Consider the following 21822-nt stretch of genomic DNA (forward strand, 5'->3'; position numbering starts at 1 on the left):
TTTTTCCTGTGTACACTGCCTCACTTTCAATTGGTTTTAATTTATATATTTTCTTTTTGCCACGCTATCTTTTTTTTTTTTTTTTTTTTTTTTTTTTTTAGTCAGATGCTTATTTTTATCGTAAGCATCTATCAACGCTCTTTGGGAAATAATGCAACTATGCTGAGCACATACATTTTTCCTGTCATAGACACTCTAGTACAACTTTTGTAGAAAAGACATACCTTGTTAGGAGGAAATTTTATAAGTTTATTTGAACAAGCATTAATGATATTGCTAACAATGAACTTAGATCATCTATTTACATATGCAACAGTCATACCTAACAAATAAGTCACAGCCCTCAAATTTTAGACATCGAATTAAAGAAAACCTAAAAAAAATTATTCAAGAGTCGTATTCAAAGGAAGGCGTATAGTAAAAACAGGGAGTTATCCCAGCCAGTGATTCATAATTGCTGAGTTCATTCTTAGACAGAAAGTGTTAAAATATTGCTTATATCCATGTGGCCCCAGAGATCTTTGAATATACAGAAGGGATTGAGAGAACTAACATGTGCCTTTAGTGACCTCTTTTTTCCTTTTGAAGTCCTGGCTGCTTTGTTCATTGAAGTCAGTGTTGTCCATTGCCCTTTTCTTCAGGCAGCATTCTCTGGTATTCCGCTTAATAAGCCTCTTCTGTAATCTGTGAATAATAATAGAAAAAACTATTATCTATTTGTATAGTTAAGTAGAGATTAGACCTGTATTTAAGATGTGAGTCATATTGTGTTAGCTTAACTCAGGATGGAAGTAGAGTCCCACAGGTACATAGGCCTACAAGAGGGACCTTCCTGATAAGCTGTTGTCAGTAAGAAAAGAGCATCCATAAAAACCATTGGCAACTTCACAATCCCAGAAATGACCCAGAAGACTGGAGTTCATCTCTTTCTCTCTCACTTATCAGATTTGTAAATTAGTGTTGGCAAACTCCTCAATAAATTCTTGAAATTCTTTTTTTAATGTTGCTCAGAGCACATGCCATAATTTAAAACACCAAAGGGTGTTTTCTGAATATTTGACTTGTATTCACCCTTGAATGTTCAAATGTGTCATTGATGCTTTTATGTGCTTTTTGCAATTTATCCTCTGATATTATGGAAAATGTATGGCTTCTAAGTACTCAAAAGCAAGGCTCTCATGAAGACTCCTTGTTTTGCTCTTTTCAGATCTTTCCTTCCATAAAGCAATAGGTAACTTACATTCTCTTTCTTACCATTTGAAGCCTCACAACATACTTAGAGACAGGACTATTTAAGGTGCATTAGGAACTCTGTTCAGATCGCCTCCCATAAACCCAGATTCAAATACTATTTAAAGACAAAGAGCGTCTCAGCAATTAGTTTAAATGTGCTCAATTAGCCTCACTTTACAGGCAGGGAAGGAAGTTTGATGATAACATTTGATTTTATTCATAACTCCTACATTGCTTAATTGCAACTGTGGTGGATGTTCAGGAGCAGACACATTTCCTGTAGAAGCGGTAAGATTTTTAATTCTAGGTGCTTTATAATTTTGGGAGTACATCCAAAATAATGGTGTTTAGTACTGTAAATATTAAGAATATATTCTGATCAATAACTCTGCGGCAGCTACACAGAAAATGATAAAAATAAGTATCTTCTTTAATGATAGACAATGAAGACATCATAATTATAAACAAGAACAGCAATGATAGTAAACAGTTTATTCACTTTTTGGCCATCTGAGCAATAACGCAAAGGATTTTGTTTAGCAAAGAAAACTGTGTTGGAATCAAATAAAAGTAAACATAGAGAAAATTATTTCCTACAAAATATATTCTACAATTATTATCTCCACAAAAATACAATGATACAAAAGCATCCAAATCCAGCTTCTTGGTGAGATGCATTTAATTCTAATCCCAGGCTTTATGAGCCGTTATTATGTTCAGAAACAAAAACTCACATTTAAAACCCTTTACCCCTAGACAGATTGCTTTCAACTTCAAAGCTAGAGTAATAAAAAAACAAAGAACCATCATTTCAAGATTTTTTTTATAGTAGATAAGACTGTGAAATGAAAAGTATTATTATTGAAATAAGAATATATTAGTATAAATTATCCCACGTAACTTTAGTGTGTGTACACATGTATGTGTGTGTTTTTATACATGTGAATCTATGTGTACATACATGTATATGTGGACAGTCATATAAATGTGTGTTCATTCTTTTCTGTGTTGATGTTCATGTTTAAACAGTGATGCCCACTGTTACCTTATCTCTTTGACTGACAGTGATGGGATTTCAGGCACGCTCAACCTTTCCAACAGTGCTAGTGATGGGATTTTTTGAAATCTTATTATTGGTTGCACTGCCTTGATCTCAGATGGAACTTTCAATCAAAAAGGCAATCAGAAGGTTATACATTCGTGAGATTCCCTGCAAAGCCAACGATCGCATAATACAACATGTTGCAAAGGACTACTTGCCTCTAGTCCTTATGTGGCTATAAAAAGTAATTGGCTACTTAGCTCTCAGCACCCGTTTTCCTTCTCCAAAATACAGATAGCTCAGCCCTCTGTGGAGTCTCAGTGTGGAGTCAGCTGCTCCTAGGAGATTTCTAAGTCTCATGCAGAGACTTGTCTTACTTTAAGCATATGATTAAGCAAACTCTCAAAAGACACATTTGTCTCTTTCTGAGGATTCTTGCCTCACTGGGGATACTGATGGATTCAAGTTTACTTTTATGTTATATACACACATACACATTTACCAATTTTTTTTATTTTTTTGGTACAAAACATTTTTACTGTAAAGTTTGTGTCATAGACAGCACAATTCGATGTTGGGGAAGGGAACACATGAATATAATTTATAGCATACTTCAACCATCTTATCATAAACCATATTAAATGTTACTGACTGCACTCATAGTGAGAATTTTATAAAGAAAGGCTTACTAAATTCTGATAATATTTTGGCATGGAGTTTAAAATATTATTTGATCAAATACTACAGAAAGTAGAGGCTGATTTGATCCGATGTGGTCTCCATCATCCATGCAGGGTTACCTCAGTTCCTCAAACAATACCCAGACAGTAAAGTAAGCCATGGCAGACTCCCTTCGTTGCACTTATCGTTTGGCAAACACTAAAAGTGACTGGTTCTCGGGACACACAAAGCCTGTGGCCACAATGACGACTGTAGAATGAGGCAATACTGTATTTGATAAATAACCACGCATGTGTGCCAAGATTCAGTTGATGTGGCAATATTGCTTGAACACAATAACTATATAAATATAAAATGATAACAAAGTTAAAATGCATTGCTTGGAAAGTTCAGGGAGGAGTCTTTCAATCTCAGTAAAACACTTTGGATGTTTACTGTGCTATTGTGAATAGGGAGTTCTAGTAAGTTTGTTGTTAAAGCAAATGCGAGAGTCCAATTGTATGTGCATGGGTCTTCTTGAATATAATTTAAATTCATGATACGCTAAAAGTGCATTTCACGTAGGAAATTGATATTATCCATACATAACATTACAGAGCACACCTTTATCTAGGCTGTCAAAACTTTAGATTGGCTTCGATGCACGAAATACTTAGATTGTCGTGTAAAGAAATGTTATTATGGGGCTCATGTTTCCATGATAGCTTCCTGGGGAAAGTAAAATTTAATGGTAGATTTGGAAAACTGGTTCTAAATGCATTGCCTCCTGCCCACAAGCACTACCCTGTGCGTATTATTCTGTTGATCACCAACACCGAGGCTGTTGACTTTATATTCCTAAAGGAGAACAGTGTGATACAGCTATTACATATGTGTCTGTACACGGCTTTACTACAAAGTAAGGAGAGGGGAGTCTACAGTGAAAGGGGAACACAAAACGTAATTCCACCTTAGGTTATAACATGGAAGAGAGTTAAGATTTGGATTTTTACTGTTATTACAACTAATATTAACAGTTATCTATTGATGCTTGCTAAATTTCTGTGTACAAAAGTCACCGTTGATTGCCCCTTAGACTTCGTGAAAAGTGTCTGGTGGCCGCTTGCAATAAGCATGAAAGAAGCATTATGACCATACAACAGAGAATAAAGAGGAGATGGTAAGCTACTAGATAGCTGTTAAAAAAGTTTTAGCTCCATATTTAGGCACTTTGATTCTGTCATGGTGGAGACAGATTCCAGAAACTGCTGCTTTCCATCTCCAAGCCATATTCATGCTTTCCTTATGCAGCCCCCAAGCCAGGGACTGAGTGGTAGGTGAGAAGTGCCCACAGATCTTGTTTTAATGTGTCCTCTATGGACACAGAAAAAAAAATGGCTTTCATGTCTGCAGTGTAGTCTAAGTTCTTTCTGCAAGTCCTGTGCTTTAATGCCTTTATTTTGCCCATTTGTGACGGGAATCTCACCTGTAGACTTTTCCTATTCAGAATTTCCTTCTTGTTCTTTTATCCATTTTCTACCCTAGCCTCTGCATGCAGGGGCCCCAAAGACACATTTGACTGACTTTTAGGTATGGCATTTATTTTTAGGTATCTGATGTTTCCTTGCTATGGGATCAATATCAATCCATTTCTGTTCTCTTGTTTTGTTTTGTTTTGTTTTGTTTGTACTGAAGACTGTTAAATCTAAGAATGGCCCACAGTGTGATTTGAATGCCCAATTTAGAATTTTAGTTAGAGTCAATAGTTGTGCTAAGAAAACGTCATGTATCTGGAAAAAATGATGACAACAAAGGTATTTATAAAAATATATTTCACAAAGTAGGAAACAATACAGGAGTTTCTCTGAGTACAACACATGGAGTAAATAAACAATATTGCATTAAAGCAAAGTAGAAAAGTAAAGTGTTCTGCATGGAATACTTGAGTTTTATCATACATTTTCTACTCCTACATGGCAGCTCTGCATTACAAATTAAATATGCTCACATCTTCTAGCGCTGTTCTGTTTTTGTAGTCTAAGACGTTCTGCATATCACCATGACCAGGGACAGAAGTGTAAAAAACATAAGCAGTAAAATTATGTACAAATCAGTTTCTGCTCTAAATTAGTTGGGAGAGGGCAACTTGAAGTATGTTTATTGGCTGGGGCATTATATAGATATCTAAAAGTCTAGACTTTAAATATTCACAGGAATTAATATGCTTTCAGATGTTTGTGCTTGTTGTAAAAACACCAAATACTAGGATTATGAAGAAAATAGAAAACAGTCCAAAAGTTTCTCTGGGAAATGCTGTTCCTGTAATCACCAGTCACAATAACACTTTCTACTCTAAAGAGACTATTTCCTCTCCCCTTGATAATATTGCCTGCCATACTTATCTCATCAAAATGTACATGTATTAAACATTCATTGTATAGATAGTAATATAAAACAATCTAAAGGATTATTAATGGATATAATTTAGCTTTCCCCCATATAATCCCTTAATCTATAGATTACCAACCTTAATAAATAAAAGCATTATTGGACATCAATAAAATATTTATTTTGAGGATTAAACAAATAAATTCACACGCTAGCAATAAAACCATCTGTCTCTGATGTGGTCCACTGTGGAATACAGTTTATCTCTGTGTCCTTGTGGAAGAAGATGCAGTGGAGGGAATCAGGAATCCTGCTTCTAGCCACAGCCTGTTTGAACGGCATTTCTCTCCTCCCACCTTTGAGTTGGCAATCCCCACCCTGGAATGGATTACGAACATGTGAATATTTTAAGGCTCGACACAATATTTAAGGATGCTATTCAGTCTCTGGTGAGTGGGGCCAACAATTATGTACAACATGTGGTCACCGTACCATATAATCTAGGAGGCCTCCCCAAACTCCATAAAGTCATAACGTACAGCAGACCAAAGTATTGCTTTATCATTTGTGACGGGATCCTTATTGGTGAAGGGGGAAAAACCATTTGCACTCATAAAAATCCTTGCAGAAGACACATATCAGCAGCAGAATTCTTGCAGGTCCATTTTTTTTTTTCTAATAAAGCACCTTTTAATTTTTTTTCCTCTTAAGCAATTCTCTAAGGATTAACTAGGATCCCAATCTGACTGTGGCCATCAGGTAAATATCAAATATCCAAAGACTTCTAAACACTCCACATACTTAATTCACACTCCACAAGATTTCTCACCTCCTAACATATACTTTTTATTTTTATTATTTTTTTTTTGGTTCAACATTAAAATGTGGTTGAGTTTATAGATGATTGGTGCTAAACTTGCCTCTAAAACAAATAGCCACGTTTGTTGTATCTAAGGGGAGTGACCCTAGAATATTACAGAATGCTCAGTTCCATTGATCATTTATATAATCCACTGTCAAGTTTCTTTGTCACTTTCACCAACAGAGTAGAGTTCGCCCAGTCTCTTAAAGCGGGGACCCCAGTCACTGAGGTAGTCAAAATTCTGGTCTGAGTCTGATGTGGTGGACTCCAAGGAGCTGAGGGAGCCAGCCACAGACCCTCGGCCCTCATAGCCGTAAATCTGAATGGAGTCATATGGTGGGGCCGTGGGGTCATTATCTGCCTCATGCAGCCTTACATTTATAAATTCATCGACATCAACACCATTTGGAACTGGAGCAAGCCCTTGCCTTGGCATAAACTGCAAATCTGGTTTAATATCCTTACGGGGTAAAAATCCATTAATTCCATCTGGGTTTTGCAAAGTTGCGATGTCAAAAGCCTCGGTGTCCTCCTCCCCGCCTCCTTCGTCATCGTAGCGAATGATGTTTTCCCGAACGTCTTCGTCATCTTTGATAATTAGAGGCTCATTTTTGTGCCGTCTCAAGGTAACAAACAGGACCACAATGACTGTAAGAGAAACATGAGATCACCATCAATCGACAAACATATCATGCCACAAATAAAGCAGAATGGATGATAGGCGAGTGGAGAATTTACAAAGCAATATGTTTATGATCTTTGGAATCTTGCGCCTTGAGTATAATGTTTTAGAGCAGTGCTCCTCAACATTCTTAAACGATAAACCCCTTTAACACGGAAGGGGCCTTACCAGGCCTGAGCATGGCAGACACTGCAGACAGGTTTTACCCTTTTATCTTTTTCTCCCGACCTTGATGAAAACCGTTACATTACTAAAGCTATCACCCAAGGTCTATTCCCTAATTTGGCCACCTTCTCGTTCCTGTGACAAAATACCCAGGTCCAACAATCAAAATTCATTTTTTGGCTAACATGTCCACTCAGGATTTACCTACTCACCCTAGCACAGATTCCCCGTTTCCCCCTTAAAAGCCCACAGGCACAATCGTCATCTGTTATTTTCTTGCTTGTGCTCGCTTTTGACTGCTGCTGTCTTCGCAGTCCATTGCCTTGCCCCTCCCAGGTGATAAATTGCCCTTGTGCTAAAGCAATTTGGTGTCTGGGTATTTCCTGTACCAATTTCAGATGGGCTAACCTTCCTTATAAATACAGTTCTTTATGGTGTGGTGACCCTCCAAGCATAAATTTAGTTTGTTGCTGCTCCGTAACTATAATTTTGATAGTGTACGAATTCTTTTTAGTTAATTTTTAATTTAAATAATTTATTCAGATTACCTATTGTTATCCCCTCACTTGTATCTTCCCGTTCCCTGCTCCCTTCCTCTTTCACCCTGGTCCCCTCCCCTAGGCCAATGACAGAAGGGGACCGCCTCCTCCACCATATGATCACAGCCTATCAGGTCTCATCTTGGTAGCCTGTTTACCCTTTCTCTGAGTGCCAAGGCCTCCCAAGAATCTTAATGCACATATCTGTGCTTTTGGGTGGTCTTAAGAGACCCCTATACAAGAGTTGTTCATCCCACAACAGGGGTTGCTATACATGGGTTCCGAACCATGGCTTTAGAGTGCTATCCATGCTGACACCCAGACTTTCAAATTTTTTAGGGGTAAATTAGGCTAAAACTAATCTGAATGATGAGTACTAAATTTTTGTATATATATCTCTAAATGACTTTTGTTTAATAAACATTTAGTTGTTATGACATAAAATGCATATAAACTGGAATCAGCTCTAATGTGAGTAGAAAAAAAGCAACCACAGCATGAGTAACACATTAAGTGTATTGTGGGATTTATTCAGTATCCTTGGGTTTCCGTCTATGTTTCTTCTATCTAGTATGTATGGTATTTGAAGAATTCTTTTTGTGACAATGCTGCTGTGGCTGGTAGCAGTGATCAAACCCAGGACATTCTGAGTGCTGTTAAGCACTCAATCACTAATCTATGGCCACAGCAAGTGTTATAATACTTCAGATATTCTCTAATTTAAAGATAGTTTACCTCCATACAATATACACGTAGTTACATAAATAAAATTTTATATCGAAGGCAGCTGGAACTCTTCTCTAAAGGTTGTCCAAATGTAGGGCACAAGAAACCACTCTTACCCAAGTGGTTACCACGCACATGAGTCAGGAACTGAAACAATCTTTAAGACATTTTATTTTTCAAGAGAAAGATAAGACATAAAAACTCTCTATGATATTTTCATAGAAATAAATTTACTTCTTGTGTGTTCTGGGGCCACTTACCACATGGCCCAGGATGGTCTGGAAACCCAGATCCTTCTCCCAAGTGCTAGACTACATGGACGCTTTCATTCTTTTCGGGACTAGTCTTCTTTTTATAATGAGAAATTTTAATGGAAAGCTAATAAAATTTACCTCTTAATTTGTATTATTTATGGCAAATTTACCCTCGTATCAACTAAGATATCTACAAAGTAAAATGTTTTTAAGGAGAACATATTTTTCAGCTTCTTCTTTTTTTTTTTTTTTTTTTTTTTTTTTTTTTTTTTTTTTTTTTAGCTCACTAAACCCTGAAATCTTACGATGCAATGACCCAGTCCATGTGTAATGTGGATACACACAAGTGACCTCTTGTACTAAATTTATTGTCAACATGTGATTTGGCATTCTTATGTAACATGTGTTGGGATAAGTGTAGAGAGGCTCATTTCCAACCTCATTGCAGTTTTTCCTTTTCACATTTTTTTGGGTACTCATTGGCAAAGTCACATCAAATCCTCTCAACCGGGGCAGAGTTTTCACAATTAATCTCATCACAGTAACTTCTAACTTTGAGAGTTTTTTTCCCCCAAAGAATGTTGATGATATTCCAGGGTACATTTTTCTACTCTTACTTATTGTTACTTATACCAGTAGGGTATGAAGATGAAACTCACCTAGCAGCAAAATGATGCATGCTAGTATGGCAATTAAGGCGCCCATACTGAGTCCAATAGGAAGGACATAAGCTTCGACATTACAGGACTGGACCACACCATCATTGCTACAGCCACAGACTCGGATGGTCAGGGTGCTGGTGCTGCTCAGAGGCGGGTTCCCACTGTCACTGATCACTATAGGTAGAAGGTAGACTTCTTGCTTCTGGCGGTTGAATCCATTATGTTTTGCGAGAATGCTCAAGGAATTATCTAGAAAAGAAATGGAAATGGTATTTACTTGTGCCCTTTCAAAATGTATACCCAAGTGAGACTTGCTTTTCTCATCCATAGGTCTCTGTGAACCTCAAGCTACTCGTAACTGCAAAGAGTTAATCACAGCTTCTCCTCCATTGCTTTTTCCAACCTTAAGAGTTGGCTCGAATCATTATATTCACAACAAAAAAAAGGTAGCATGAATGGAACCTGGTAATGGAATTCTGAGAGTTTATATTTCCTTATAAATACAAAACAAGTTTTATAAAAATAATCGAGTGTCTCTTTTTTAGAATGCACATGTTATTCCCTCTCTGCTAAATCTATGTGTACATTTATAATGTAATCACAGAAGCTAACTAGATAGAATATTGCCATATTAAAGAGGTCTATTTGAGAAGCTCTGTATTGAAAGACAGACTGGATGGAAATATGAACATACAAAGCTAAGTTTATTGACCACCATGTTACCCAAACACCAGTCAGAATTCCCTGAAGCATATTGCTGACAATTGGAAGGGATAAGTCATAAAATTTAAATTTCCAATAAAGCATTTTACATATAGTTGTTATATAGGTGAGAAGATGTGATATACAAGCAGAAATTCCATTTTTCATTAGTTGTACAGAAATTAAAATTGGTTACACAAAACCGTAACTGTGGACATCTAAGAAACAGGCGATGCTGTCTGTGATGTCAATTTGAGGTAAAATTAGGTCTTGAGGAGTGATTGGTTCCACACTGGCTCTATAGTTCTTTTTGTTTCATGCTACTGGGAACACTTTATCATCCACCATCCTCAGGAGAATGACAGTCACACTATGCAAACTTGGATAAGTCCTTTCATTTTAACCAATAAAAGACACATCAATATCCAAAATGGAAGCCCTGCTTACCTCATGATAGTATTTCAGTCAAAATTGAAAAAATATTTACTGTGCTGATATTATTTTTTTAATCATTATTTCAATTGGGAAAGTTTCCAATATTGACAAACTTGCAGACAACAGATTGCTGAGTTAAATCATTATTGTCATAAATGATATCTCTATGATTCCAATGCTGTCTGTCCAATTTCTGGTCATCAGTGTCCTACTGATTTTCAAATGTTCAAATAAATGGATGAACATTCTATTCAAATGACTTTATTATGTTGAATTCTGCCATGTAATAACCTCTATTAGAATTTTGTATGAAATGGAAATCATTTTTCAAAAGAGATGCATAATTATATGTAATTTCACTCTGTTTAAGATATAAACAGGACTATAATGTTTTACTAGCAAGTAATCAAACAGAAAAGGCACTCTGCATTAACTTTTTTTTCTAAATTTCCTTTGGTTGTGCCTCATTATATAGCAATTTTCCCAGCAAAAGAAGGGTTCCTAATAGAGTCAAGCAGTGATATACCAAATGATCTGGTAATCGTTTTTCCATGACCTAGAAGGAAATACCAGTCAGCCAAAAGCAAGACAGCGTTATCTCAACATAGATGCAGAATCCATGATTATTATATCTTTAGAAAGTGTGAGACAAGTCTGAATACAGATAATTATCACTGAGAATATTTGTTGGATGACTTCATGTCCTTTAGTTCAAAACACAAGATATGAATGGTTTTTCATAATACAGAATTAATAAAATTGTACTAAAGGTCTTTCTTTTGGCTGTCGTTACTTATATTATAAAGTTCTGTAGCATATTCTCTCTTTAGTCTACAGAGATAATTTAGAAGTTGCAGCAAGAATGTTACTTGTTGTAGAACAAAGCCATGACTCTGTAAGGCATTGGCGAGTCCGATACTACACTCCTATTTGTCTTTTCTCTACGGATCCTAGATTTTGCATTTGTGTTGTTCTTTCTATGTACATGAAATTATTGTATAAAGGAAGTACATACGCCACTCTCCTTGGGTCTTACCTGCCAGCCCTAGGCCATATCAATTTACTCTTTTATAAAAACTAAGTTTTATTTGTGTTTACATGCACTATTGATATACTAATAAATTAAGTTTATTCTTAGTTAACTAAATGAAATGTCATTATAGAACTATAAAATTTTCATGTGGCTTTCCTAGCAACTGGAGCAGGAGCTATCTCTGGGTCTAGTCCTACTTCAACTTGGTATGCCAATGCAGGTTGATCCATGGAAGCCATTAGCTTTCTGGAAGAGAAAGGGAGGGAGGATAAGAGAAGAGGGAAGGAGAGACTGATTGGGGGGGGGGGAGGAAATGTAAAATAAATAAATAATTAAACAAACTATTGAAAAAACTATAAAAGACAAATTCCGTGCCCTTAGTGCTAAAGTATGAGGGCACGCAGAGTATATATGTACAATTACACATTTCAAAATGTTCCTGTAGCATTTTTTTCTTATGAACGTATGTTGAGTTATTATTTCATTAAATTTTCTTCTGCAAAACTTTCAGTTTTCGTTTATTCATTTGACATCCCAACTGTAGCCCCATCTCTCATCTCCTCTTGGTCCCACCGTTGCTCTGTCATGCCCCCTTTTCCTTCCCCTAGTCCTCAGAAAGGGGGAGCCGTCCTCACCTGTCATCTGACCTGAGCCTATCAAGTCTCATCCAGACTGCCTGCATCCTCTTCCTCTGTGTCCTTGCAAGGCTGAACCCCAGGGGGAGGAAGTGATCACCAAGTGGGCAGCAGGGTCCATATCAGAGGGAGCTCCTACTCCCCATACTATGCAACCTACAAGGAGATTGTGCTGCCTGCTGACTACATAAGAGCAGAGTGTCCAGGTCCTAACCACTGCGTGGTCCCTGGTTGGAGCATCAGTCTCTGCAGCGCACCCCACGCCCCACACCCCACCCCCTCCAGGGCACAAATTTGTTGTCTGTATCACTCTCCTTGTGGAGCTTCTGTCTCCTCCAGGTCCTTCTATTCTCCCAATTCTTCCAAAAACTCCTGTGGTCCACCCCAAAGTTTGGCTGTGAGTCTCAGCATGTGTTTAGATCCCCCTCTGGGTGGGGTCTTTCAGAGGACCTCTATGGTAGGCTCCAGTCCTATCTTTCTCTTTTAAGAGTGTTTTTTTTTTTTAAAGAAAAGTACATCTTTAAATTAAAGGTTATACTTGCAGTGTTATTCTCCTGGCTTACGATATCATAGGAGATTAACTTTTTCAACACCGATAACTGATTTCCTCCAGGTTAATTATAGTCTAAGATCTTTGCCCAATGATATGAAAGTCTCTCTCAAAACAAGTACACTGAGCTCATATTCCTTTAGGGATGTGCATTTTATTTCAACTATCATTTCTTTTTCAGTCTTGCATTACAGGCATTCTTTCTGAGCATGAAAATACCATAAAAGCCTTGGTATTTCCCAGAGCTTTTCTTCTACCATGCGCTTCTGCATGAAACTGTGCTATTATTGTCTGTTTGCTGTTCTCTGATAAATATAGATACAGATTACCAGTCTCCAGGAAAATTCTTTTAAAAACTTTGGTAAAATTTATGAAAACTGTGATATACTTTTTATAATATAGAATAACTTGGGAAGCCTTTATAACATAAAGCTGTTAATTATTATAAAATCTTAATTTATTTTTGTTATTATATGTGAATAAATAATTTTTAGACTCAAGTAACATCCCACCTTTTGTTTGTTCTGTTATCTTTACTGTATACATATTTTGCTTAAGTAAACATTTATAAATTTAGTTAGATTGTAAAAAATGCATTGTAAATAAAATTGCTGTTAAATAAAATGACTGGTTTGTCAATTGCTTTTATTGTCAATAATCTTAAACACTTTCTTTTTAGCTTTAAAAATGCATATTTCATCAGTTAATTTTATTCAATTTGGCAGCAGGAAGCGTTCCTGGTAATGCTTATGAAAATTATAAAAGGATACAACTTTGGAAGCCTTAGGGGATGGTACTGAGGAAAATGAGTGAGTGATGAAATATGTATTCCAAAATAAATAAAGAAATGAACATAATAGTCAATCTCTGGAAAATGGAAAAATATAGAAAACAATGGAAAACTCACATCACATAAAAGGAAATGGTTGTATATTTAACAGTGGAATTTTCTTACAAATATTGAATTATTGAGCCTGTCAACGATCAATTATATAATCCATCAATGTTATGTCCAAAATTGTGCATGTGTTTGTGTTTGTGTGTATGTGTATCTAAGAGAGAGACAGAGATTGGGTTATTATGACATACAAAAAATCTTATTTTGGTACCAGCATTTACTGAAAGAATTTTCTCCATACTGAAAGCAAAAAAATTGCAAATGGGAATTCACCTGCATGTTAAAAACAAAGAATGTCTCTGAAGATGGTTATATCATTTTAAATGACAATGGAAACGCATAATTTGTCCTCTTATACCTTAACTGTTTTGAAGCAATTATACAAAACAATATAAATTTAATGTGTTGGATATATAATGTGAAAATGTACAAAATTATAGTAGAGTACTTCAATATTCCAGGTTCAATATCACAAAAAAAAAAAAAAAAACCAAAGCAAAAAATTTAAGCAATGATAAAATATCAAACCATTCACACTAGAAGCACACAAATCTTCCACTTAATAATCGAAGAATAAATATTTCACTCAGGTGCTCTGGAGATGGTCAGCATTGAAAATTGTGCAGAACACAAGGTATATGTGAGATGATAGAAATTATAGAGCAAATGTTCCTTTAACACTGCAAAGTATGTTCTCCACTAAATGATGTCCAGAGTCAGTGAGAGGAAGTAATTAGTATGTAACAATATGTGGAAGTTAGACAGTACAGACAGACCTCAATATCAAACAGGTCAAGGAAAATATATTAGAAATATAAAACATTATGAAATAGCAATATATACATGAATATGCATATGTATGTATGATGTATAAATGAATGAATGAATATTCAACAAAGAAAAGTGCACTTCAAATAAAGTATGGAGGTAATATAGTCAAACTCTATTTGACTAAGTTAAGAAACCATAAAGACTTCAAAGTAAGCTTAATTTTTCTCGTAAAGGCATCAAGAAAAGAAGGGCAAACTAATTCTGGTATGACAAGAAGAATGAAAAATCTTTAACAAATAGAGAGTAAATCAATGGGATAAAGAATAGAAAGCCAAATCTGGGCATCTTTTGGTAATTTCTGCCTAGTCATATGTTCTCTAAGGTCAAAATTTCATTTATTTTCAAGTATTATTCCTTCAAATTATTATTTATCTTATATTAACCAGTTTCCCAAGAGCACTATGAGTGGAAGAAGTTACAGTTGACCCCTGTACCATGTCCTAGCTTTACATGAGAAGACTTCTGTTTGACGAACACAAAAATGACTGATCATACTTATTGGAAGACAGTTTTGCTTTTGTTGAGCTATGCACTTGCATTTCCAGTTCCCTTTATATTCTTTTCTAGTGCCTTACATTCTTCTAATAATTTAAAGGTGACGACATATAGGAATACCCATTCATTTAAAGTTTTTTTTTTTAATTTTTAAAAATTTATTTATTCACTTTACATCCTGCTCATAGCCCCATACCTCCTCAACTCATGGTACCCCATACTTCTCCTCCAACCCCTAATTCTATTGTAGAATTCCTGAAAATTTTTGTTCTATCACTTTAATTATTTGCATTTTAATATTTATAATTTTGTTGTTTCTTGTTTTAGCATGTTCTCCTGTTTTTACTTCTGTTGCTGCTTACTGTACACTTTTTTTTTTTTGCCATTTATCTAATCATTTAGAAAAGGAAAAATGTTTAAAACGTCCTGGTACTGACTTATTAGAGGAACCAGGGATGAGTTATAAACTAGAAAGTGTATGATACAAAGGACAAAGCAATTGAAATTAATACGCTTGTACCAAATGACGACTTTAAATTTATTTTAATTGAATGTATGACAACAGCATTATTCAAAAGATAGAGATGTTTTGGAAGGATCTATCTAGGACATGGCGTTTTCTATGAAAAACTAATACCCAGTTGGAAAGGCAATTCTGTTAGCTAGTCAGGCGATATGTGCACTACCTGGTTCTCCGATGCTCTCAGTTAGTGAAGTAGTCAATATTTACAGTACACATTGGTTCTTCCAATATGGGATTTTCATTTGCCTTTTCCTCTTGCAATGCTTTATTTATGAACATTACACAAAGGAGGAATAATTTTCTTTTAATCTTGCTTTTATCCCATATTGTATTTATTCATGGTTAATGGAGGAAATAGTCAAATAGAGAGTTAACATGGTCAAATACCATCAACCATGCTTCAAATCACATTAATACTAAAATAGGAGAAGAATTCAGTTCCTCCATCTTAGTAAGAAAGGTAGGGCTATTATAATAAAGAAATAATAAGGATACTATAAACAATAGCTATTTTCACATACATAGACTTTCTGGGTTTTGGACAGCCTTTCCCAGTAATGTCTTTTTGTAAGTAGTTCTTCAAATTCAAGAAAAAATTTAATCTCAGTATTTATAATTTTGTTACCCATGATTTCTTATAACATGAGACTTGATACCCTATGAGCATATAAAGGGGGAGGAAGTCCCCCTCAGGCACAATCATGGAGGAGGGGAGTAAGGGGAAAATGGGAGGGAGGAAAGAATGGGAGGATACAAGGGATGGGATAACCATAGAGATGTAACAAGAATAAATTAATAAAATAAAATTTAAAAAATCATCAGTCTTATTGTTTAGCATGTATTATTTGCAATGATTTTAGCTTCAAGTAACTGAACATCTTTATCATTGCATCTGATACCTCCTTTTAAACAGGATGGAAATAAAACATCTTGTAGGGTGAAAGTGGGAGGGAGGGAAGAATGGGAGGATACAAGTGATGGGATAACAATTGAGTTTTTTTTTTTTTTATTAATTTATTCTTGTTACATCTCAATGTTTATCCCATCCCTTGTATCCTCCCATTCCTCCCCCCCCCCATTTTCCCATTATTCCCCTCCCCTATGACTGTTCCTGAGGGGGATTACGTCCCCCTATATATTCTCATAGGGTATCAAGTCTCTTCTTGGCTACTTGCTGTCCTTCCTCTGAGTGCCACCAGGTCTCCCCCTCCAGGGGACATGGTCAAAAGTGAGGCACCAGAGTACGTGAGAAAGTCGTATCACACTCTCCACTCAACTGTGGAGAATATTCTGACCATTGGCTGTAATCTGAATAAATTACTAAAATTAAAACTAAACAAAATAAAACAAAAGATAAATTTAAAAAAATCTTGTAGGAATATAAATCAGTCTATCCATCAGAGAATATCTGTTATTTCATAGAAACAAAACTAGTAATCATATAAATCTTGGAATATAATATTAATAAAAATGAATGTTGTGTCTCTTAACCTATAGAGAAGTATATGTATAGATATGGATATAAATATATTTCAATAACTATAAGCACAGAGAGCTGTAAACATATGTACATTTATCTATATTCACGTCTAAACCTATAGGTACAAATATGCATATTATATATGTGATATATAAGCATATATATGCATATGCAAATCTTGATGTCACTGTAGATATAAATCAAGGGAGACTGGGACTTTAGAGTTCTGTATCTATTCCAGATAAACGGTCTTTTCCCCTCATAGGGCCTGGCCTAGCCTAGTTTCTCTTCTCTCTGTGCCATTTCTAACCCTTCTTTTTCTATTCTTCAGCTACCCTGCCATGTTTTGATCCAAGTGTCTTTATCGGAAATTTCTTGTTATTATTTGATGGATATTTTCTCTACCTCTCCTTATCTATAGTTTAAATTGTGAATAATTTGTGTTTTTATCTATTGTCTATATTTAAGTGTTATTTCTTTTAGAATAATTTTCTCCAAATGTCTCTGGAACATTTAGTTGCTGGATCTTTAAAAAGAAGTTTGCAATTTCATCAGAATACTGTTATAAAAAATGAAATAGTAAGGGAGATTTGACAGACACTAGAGATATGAAAATAAACTGAAACTTCCAAGCAACAAATAACCAATTTAAATGCATAATGAGTGTTCAGCAAATATTTGTTAGATAAGTAAATGGCTAAGTAATCATGAGTTATATTCACACATTTATTTCTCTTCATATGGCTTGAAAATGGAAGATACATGTGGCTCAAAATAAATCAAAGAATGTAATTTCAAACTACTGGAAAACATATATAGCCTATGGTGGTATGAGGAATTTTAAGAGACTGATAGTTTCCAAATCTTTCGCTGGGAATGTTTCATATTATAGAAAGTGACAATAAATTGAGAATACATAGGTAAAAGCAGGAAGACTCAGTGAGGAAATGGCTTAATTATGGGCAAAGCCATCATGTAAAATAGCTGTGTCACGGAAGTTCCTTCTCCTTGTTAAAAGCAGATACCTTTATTCCATATTCTATGCTTAGCTCAGACTAATTTTTCACGTAATTATTGATAGCATATCATCACTTAGAATTGAAAAATCAAAAGATATTTTTCCATTAAGTTTATATCCTCATTTTTTCCCTTAGTAATAGCTGTATTTGGTGTGGAGTTGTTGGATTTCTGCTCCTCAGATTCCTGCATGGAAACTGACACAGTGTTGTGATGTGTGGAGAGCCAGACACTAAGGATTCCATAAGACTTGAAGACCCCCTCATCTAAATTAGTGATCTGGCAAGAAGAGATGCTGATGAGCTGCCATTCTCTACTCCCTGCCTTCTGTATCCACACAGAGCAGCTTTTATGGGAGCATCTAGGACACAGCCCCCCTAGGAATAAATGTATGTTGTCCTAACCATCAATCTGCAGCATGTTTAGACCCTGTTGTAATCACACACACACATTCTATGATTTAAAAAAAAAATGAAATCTAATTTAAACAGATAAACCATGTGTATCTGGGTAATTTTTTCTTTTTTATAATGTTTTGATTTTTTTAACATATATTTATATTATTTCAATATTCTGTTTTTATTTTCTGTCATTATTTTGCACATAGTCTATCATTTTTGATAACAGGAGAGCAGATCCTATTTTTCTAATGGATTCAGAATAGTTCATATGTGGTGGTCTTAGTATCTATTGGTCCATGTCACATTCATTTAAAAACATGGAGATAATGCCCCTTCCTTTATCCTTTATATGCAAGTAAAGTGTGTGTGTGTATGTGTGTGTGTGTGAGTGTGTGAGTGTGTGTGTGAGTGTGTGTGTGTGTGTGTGTGTGTGTGTGTGTGTGAGAGAGAGAGAGAGAGAGAGAGAGAGAGAGAGAGAGAGAGAGAGAGAGAAGAAGGAGAGAAGGTTCATGCGAGCAACTACTTATTATAAAATGAATAGCTGAAGAGATAAACAGCAGATATCATATCTTTTTCAAATATTTGACTAGCAAATATAATTCAAAATTTCTTGGTCAAATTAAGTGAAATGCACATAGTCATGAGATCAACACAAAGGAAAATTGGTATAGTGTTGAGAAAGTATGGACAGGAGTTTTAATTAATTTCTTATCATTGTGTTATTACTAATGTTATTTATAAACACTTGGCAATACAAGAGCAACTTCTAAATCTGTGCACAGTAAAAATATACACACACCATGTCTAATACCTAAAGGCATGAAGCAAATGTAAGGTGCATACTTTACACATATTTTCTGGCTCTAAACAGAGGCTATGTGGGAATAGTTTCACAATAATGAGCTCATAAAGATTACATTTTTGTGAAGCCAGTCTTCTCTTGCACCATCCTAACATTTTCCAGTCCCTTAAATGTATACATGCATGTCGTCTGAAATGGATAACTGTGTATTTTGTGATACTTAACTAGAGCATTGTCTTACATTTTTAGGTGTTTTCCTTTGCTTTTCTTTTAGATTGCCCTCTTTGCCACCTGGTGTCTATCATCTCAATGGCCATGTGTTGACTCATTGTTAAATACCAGCAAAAACAAATAATTCTAGATAATAATAGTTACCCAGTCATGAAATGCCTATCTGACTGGCTTTCAAAAGAGAGCATTATATGTGATCTTTTTGAAATCTCATAGATTAACACTAAGTGTAATGTTTAGCCAATAATCTACAATTACAGGTAGAATGAATTAGCACTTTTTTTTAACATAGGAAAACACACTGGAATATCTTTCTGCATCACAGCTCCTCCATCACTAGAACTCTATAAATACCTAGCTAGCTTCAATTTGGGGATGGAAATGTACAGATAGTAGGCCACAGAAACATAAGAAGGTATTAAGGTATTGTTAAGGAGTTATACTTCTCATTCCTGAAATGTTAATATAAACATGTCTCCACATCATATGAAGATGGTGTCCAGAAATGATTGTGCTTGCAGTCCTTTTGTCCTGGTTTCAGAACCGATCATGTCTTCACTATGGCGAAGGTTTAATATCATTTCTTTTGTGATTTCTTGCACAATTATGCCAACACCCTAATCCACAGAATATAGGAATGTGATCTTACTTGGAAAAGAGTCTTCATTGTAGGTAACTGATTTAAAATTTTGTAATATGGAGTTCATGTGGGATTATTCAATGGTATCTAAATCCTTTAACACCTGCCATTGCAAGAATATGGAAAAATGGAATTTGACAGAGAGGAAAAGGAAAAACAGTGTTATGCTTGAGGCAGAGATGGTATGATTTGGCTACAAGCCAAGGAAAGCTTGTAGCCACAGAAATTGGTAGAAACAGAAAATAGATTCTCTCGTTGCCTCTGGAGGGAGCATGAACTCATCAGACATTTGTTCTCAAATATCTCCCAGAATAGAAAAGTAAAGCCTCCAGAAGTTCTTTTATTATATTGGATTGTTTTAGATATTATGGGTTGTTTGCTTTTCTGGTTGAAGTTTAGAATTGTTCTGACAACCTAGACCCCCTGTCCAGATATAGCCAATGGACAGCTCATTCTCCACAGTTGTGGGGACTGCTTGTGACATGAACTCTGGTGCCAGTGATTTAGTCACTTATCCTGGCAAGGAGGCCCTGCAGGCATACAAAGGAAGGGGATGCAGGATATCCTGAGGAGACCTGAAAAGCTGTGGTCAGATAATGGGGGAGGAGCCCCCCACTTTCCCCCAAGTCAGAGGTCTAGTGGAGGAGAATAAGGTGCAAGAGCGAGGAAGGGTGGGAACAGGAAGATACAAGTGAGGGGATAACAATCAGGATGTAATATGAATAAATTATAATAAATTGAGAGAGAGAGAGAGAGAGAGAGAGAGAGAGAGAGAGAGAGAGAGAGAGAGAGAGAGAGAGAGAGAGAATTCAATACAATAAAAGAAATTCTGGAAACACCTTCATCCCTAATTTCAATCTATACTACAGAGCAGTAGTAATAAAAACTGCATAATACAGGCATAAACATGACTGGTTGATCAATAGAATAAAATCAAAGACCCAGAAATGAACCCAATCAGCTATGCACACTTGATTTTTTGATAAAGGAACTAAAATCATACAATGGAAAAAAGACAGCATCTTCAACAAATGGTGATGGTCTAACTGGATGTCCACATGTAGAAAATGCATATAGATCCATATTTATCACTCTGCACAAAACTCAAGTCCAATTAGGTCAAATATCTCAACATAGCACTGGATACACTAAATCTATTAGAAAAGAAAGTGGGGAAGAGCCTTGAACTCATTGGCACAGGAGACAACTTCCTGAACAGAACACCAACAACTCAGGCTCTAAAATCAACAATTAACAAATGCAACTTCTTGAAACTGAAAATATGCTATAAGGCCAAGGCCACTGTTAAGAATATAAAATGACATCTAAAAAGAAAAAAAAAAATGACAGTCTATAGGTTTGGAAAAGGATGTTCACCAATGCTACCGTTGACAAAGGATTATTATCCAAAATGTGTAAGGAACTCAAAACAGTAAACACCAACAAACAAAATAACCCAATTAAAAAATGGGCCACAAAGCTAAACAGAAATTTCAACAGTGAAGTCTCAAATTGCTGAGAAGCACTTAAATGCTCAATGTTCTTAGTTATCATGGAAATGGAAATCAAAATCACTCTGTGATTCCATCTTATACCAGTCAGAATAAAGAGAATACAAGGTTGGACTCAGGAATGACTCTCTTTTATTTATCTCCCATTCTTAGGTTTAGACATAAGGGTTGAAAAGAAAGAAGGGGGATCTAGAAATATATAGGGAAGATAGAACAAAAAGGAGAATCTACTCCTCAACTTAATGCCTCAGTTGTCACTCACAGGGTTATTTTTAATTCACTGGTATAGGATTTTGTATATAAATGCAAAATATGTTTAATTTTAGACACAGTGGTATAGAATACAAATGTAAGATGGTCTTCATACATATTAGATATATTTCTACTCTAATATGAAGTATTGTATCCATATAACTCGATTATAA

General features: G+C 35.5%; 1 protein-coding gene across 4 annotated transcripts in view; it reads right to left on the bottom strand.

The window, feature by feature from the left end:
• Positions 1–275: 275 nt before the first annotated feature.
• Cdh8 (cadherin 8) overlaps positions 276–21822 on the bottom strand; it is a 394887-nt gene continuing 373340 nt past the window's right edge. For 2 of the 4 annotated variants that reach the window (XM_051168535.1, XM_051168538.1), the window contains 2 exons: positions 9211–9462; positions 6022–6833 (listed from right to left, as the gene is read on the bottom strand). In XM_051168535.1, coding sequence (XP_051024492.1) covers positions 6340–6833; positions 9211–9462 — 746 coding nt within the window. In that variant the 3' untranslated portion in view covers positions 6022–6339. Of the gene's footprint in view, positions 685–4615; positions 5702–6021; positions 6834–9210; positions 9463–21822 lie in introns of those variants that run through there. The other 2 variants (XM_051168537.1, XM_051168536.1) reach the window with 2 other exon arrangements.

The sequence above is a fragment of the Acomys russatus genome, chromosome 26 (assembly GCF_903995435.1).
Source record: "Acomys russatus chromosome 26, mAcoRus1.1, whole genome shotgun sequence".
Taxonomy (NCBI): domain Eukaryota; kingdom Metazoa; phylum Chordata; class Mammalia; order Rodentia; family Muridae; genus Acomys; species Acomys russatus.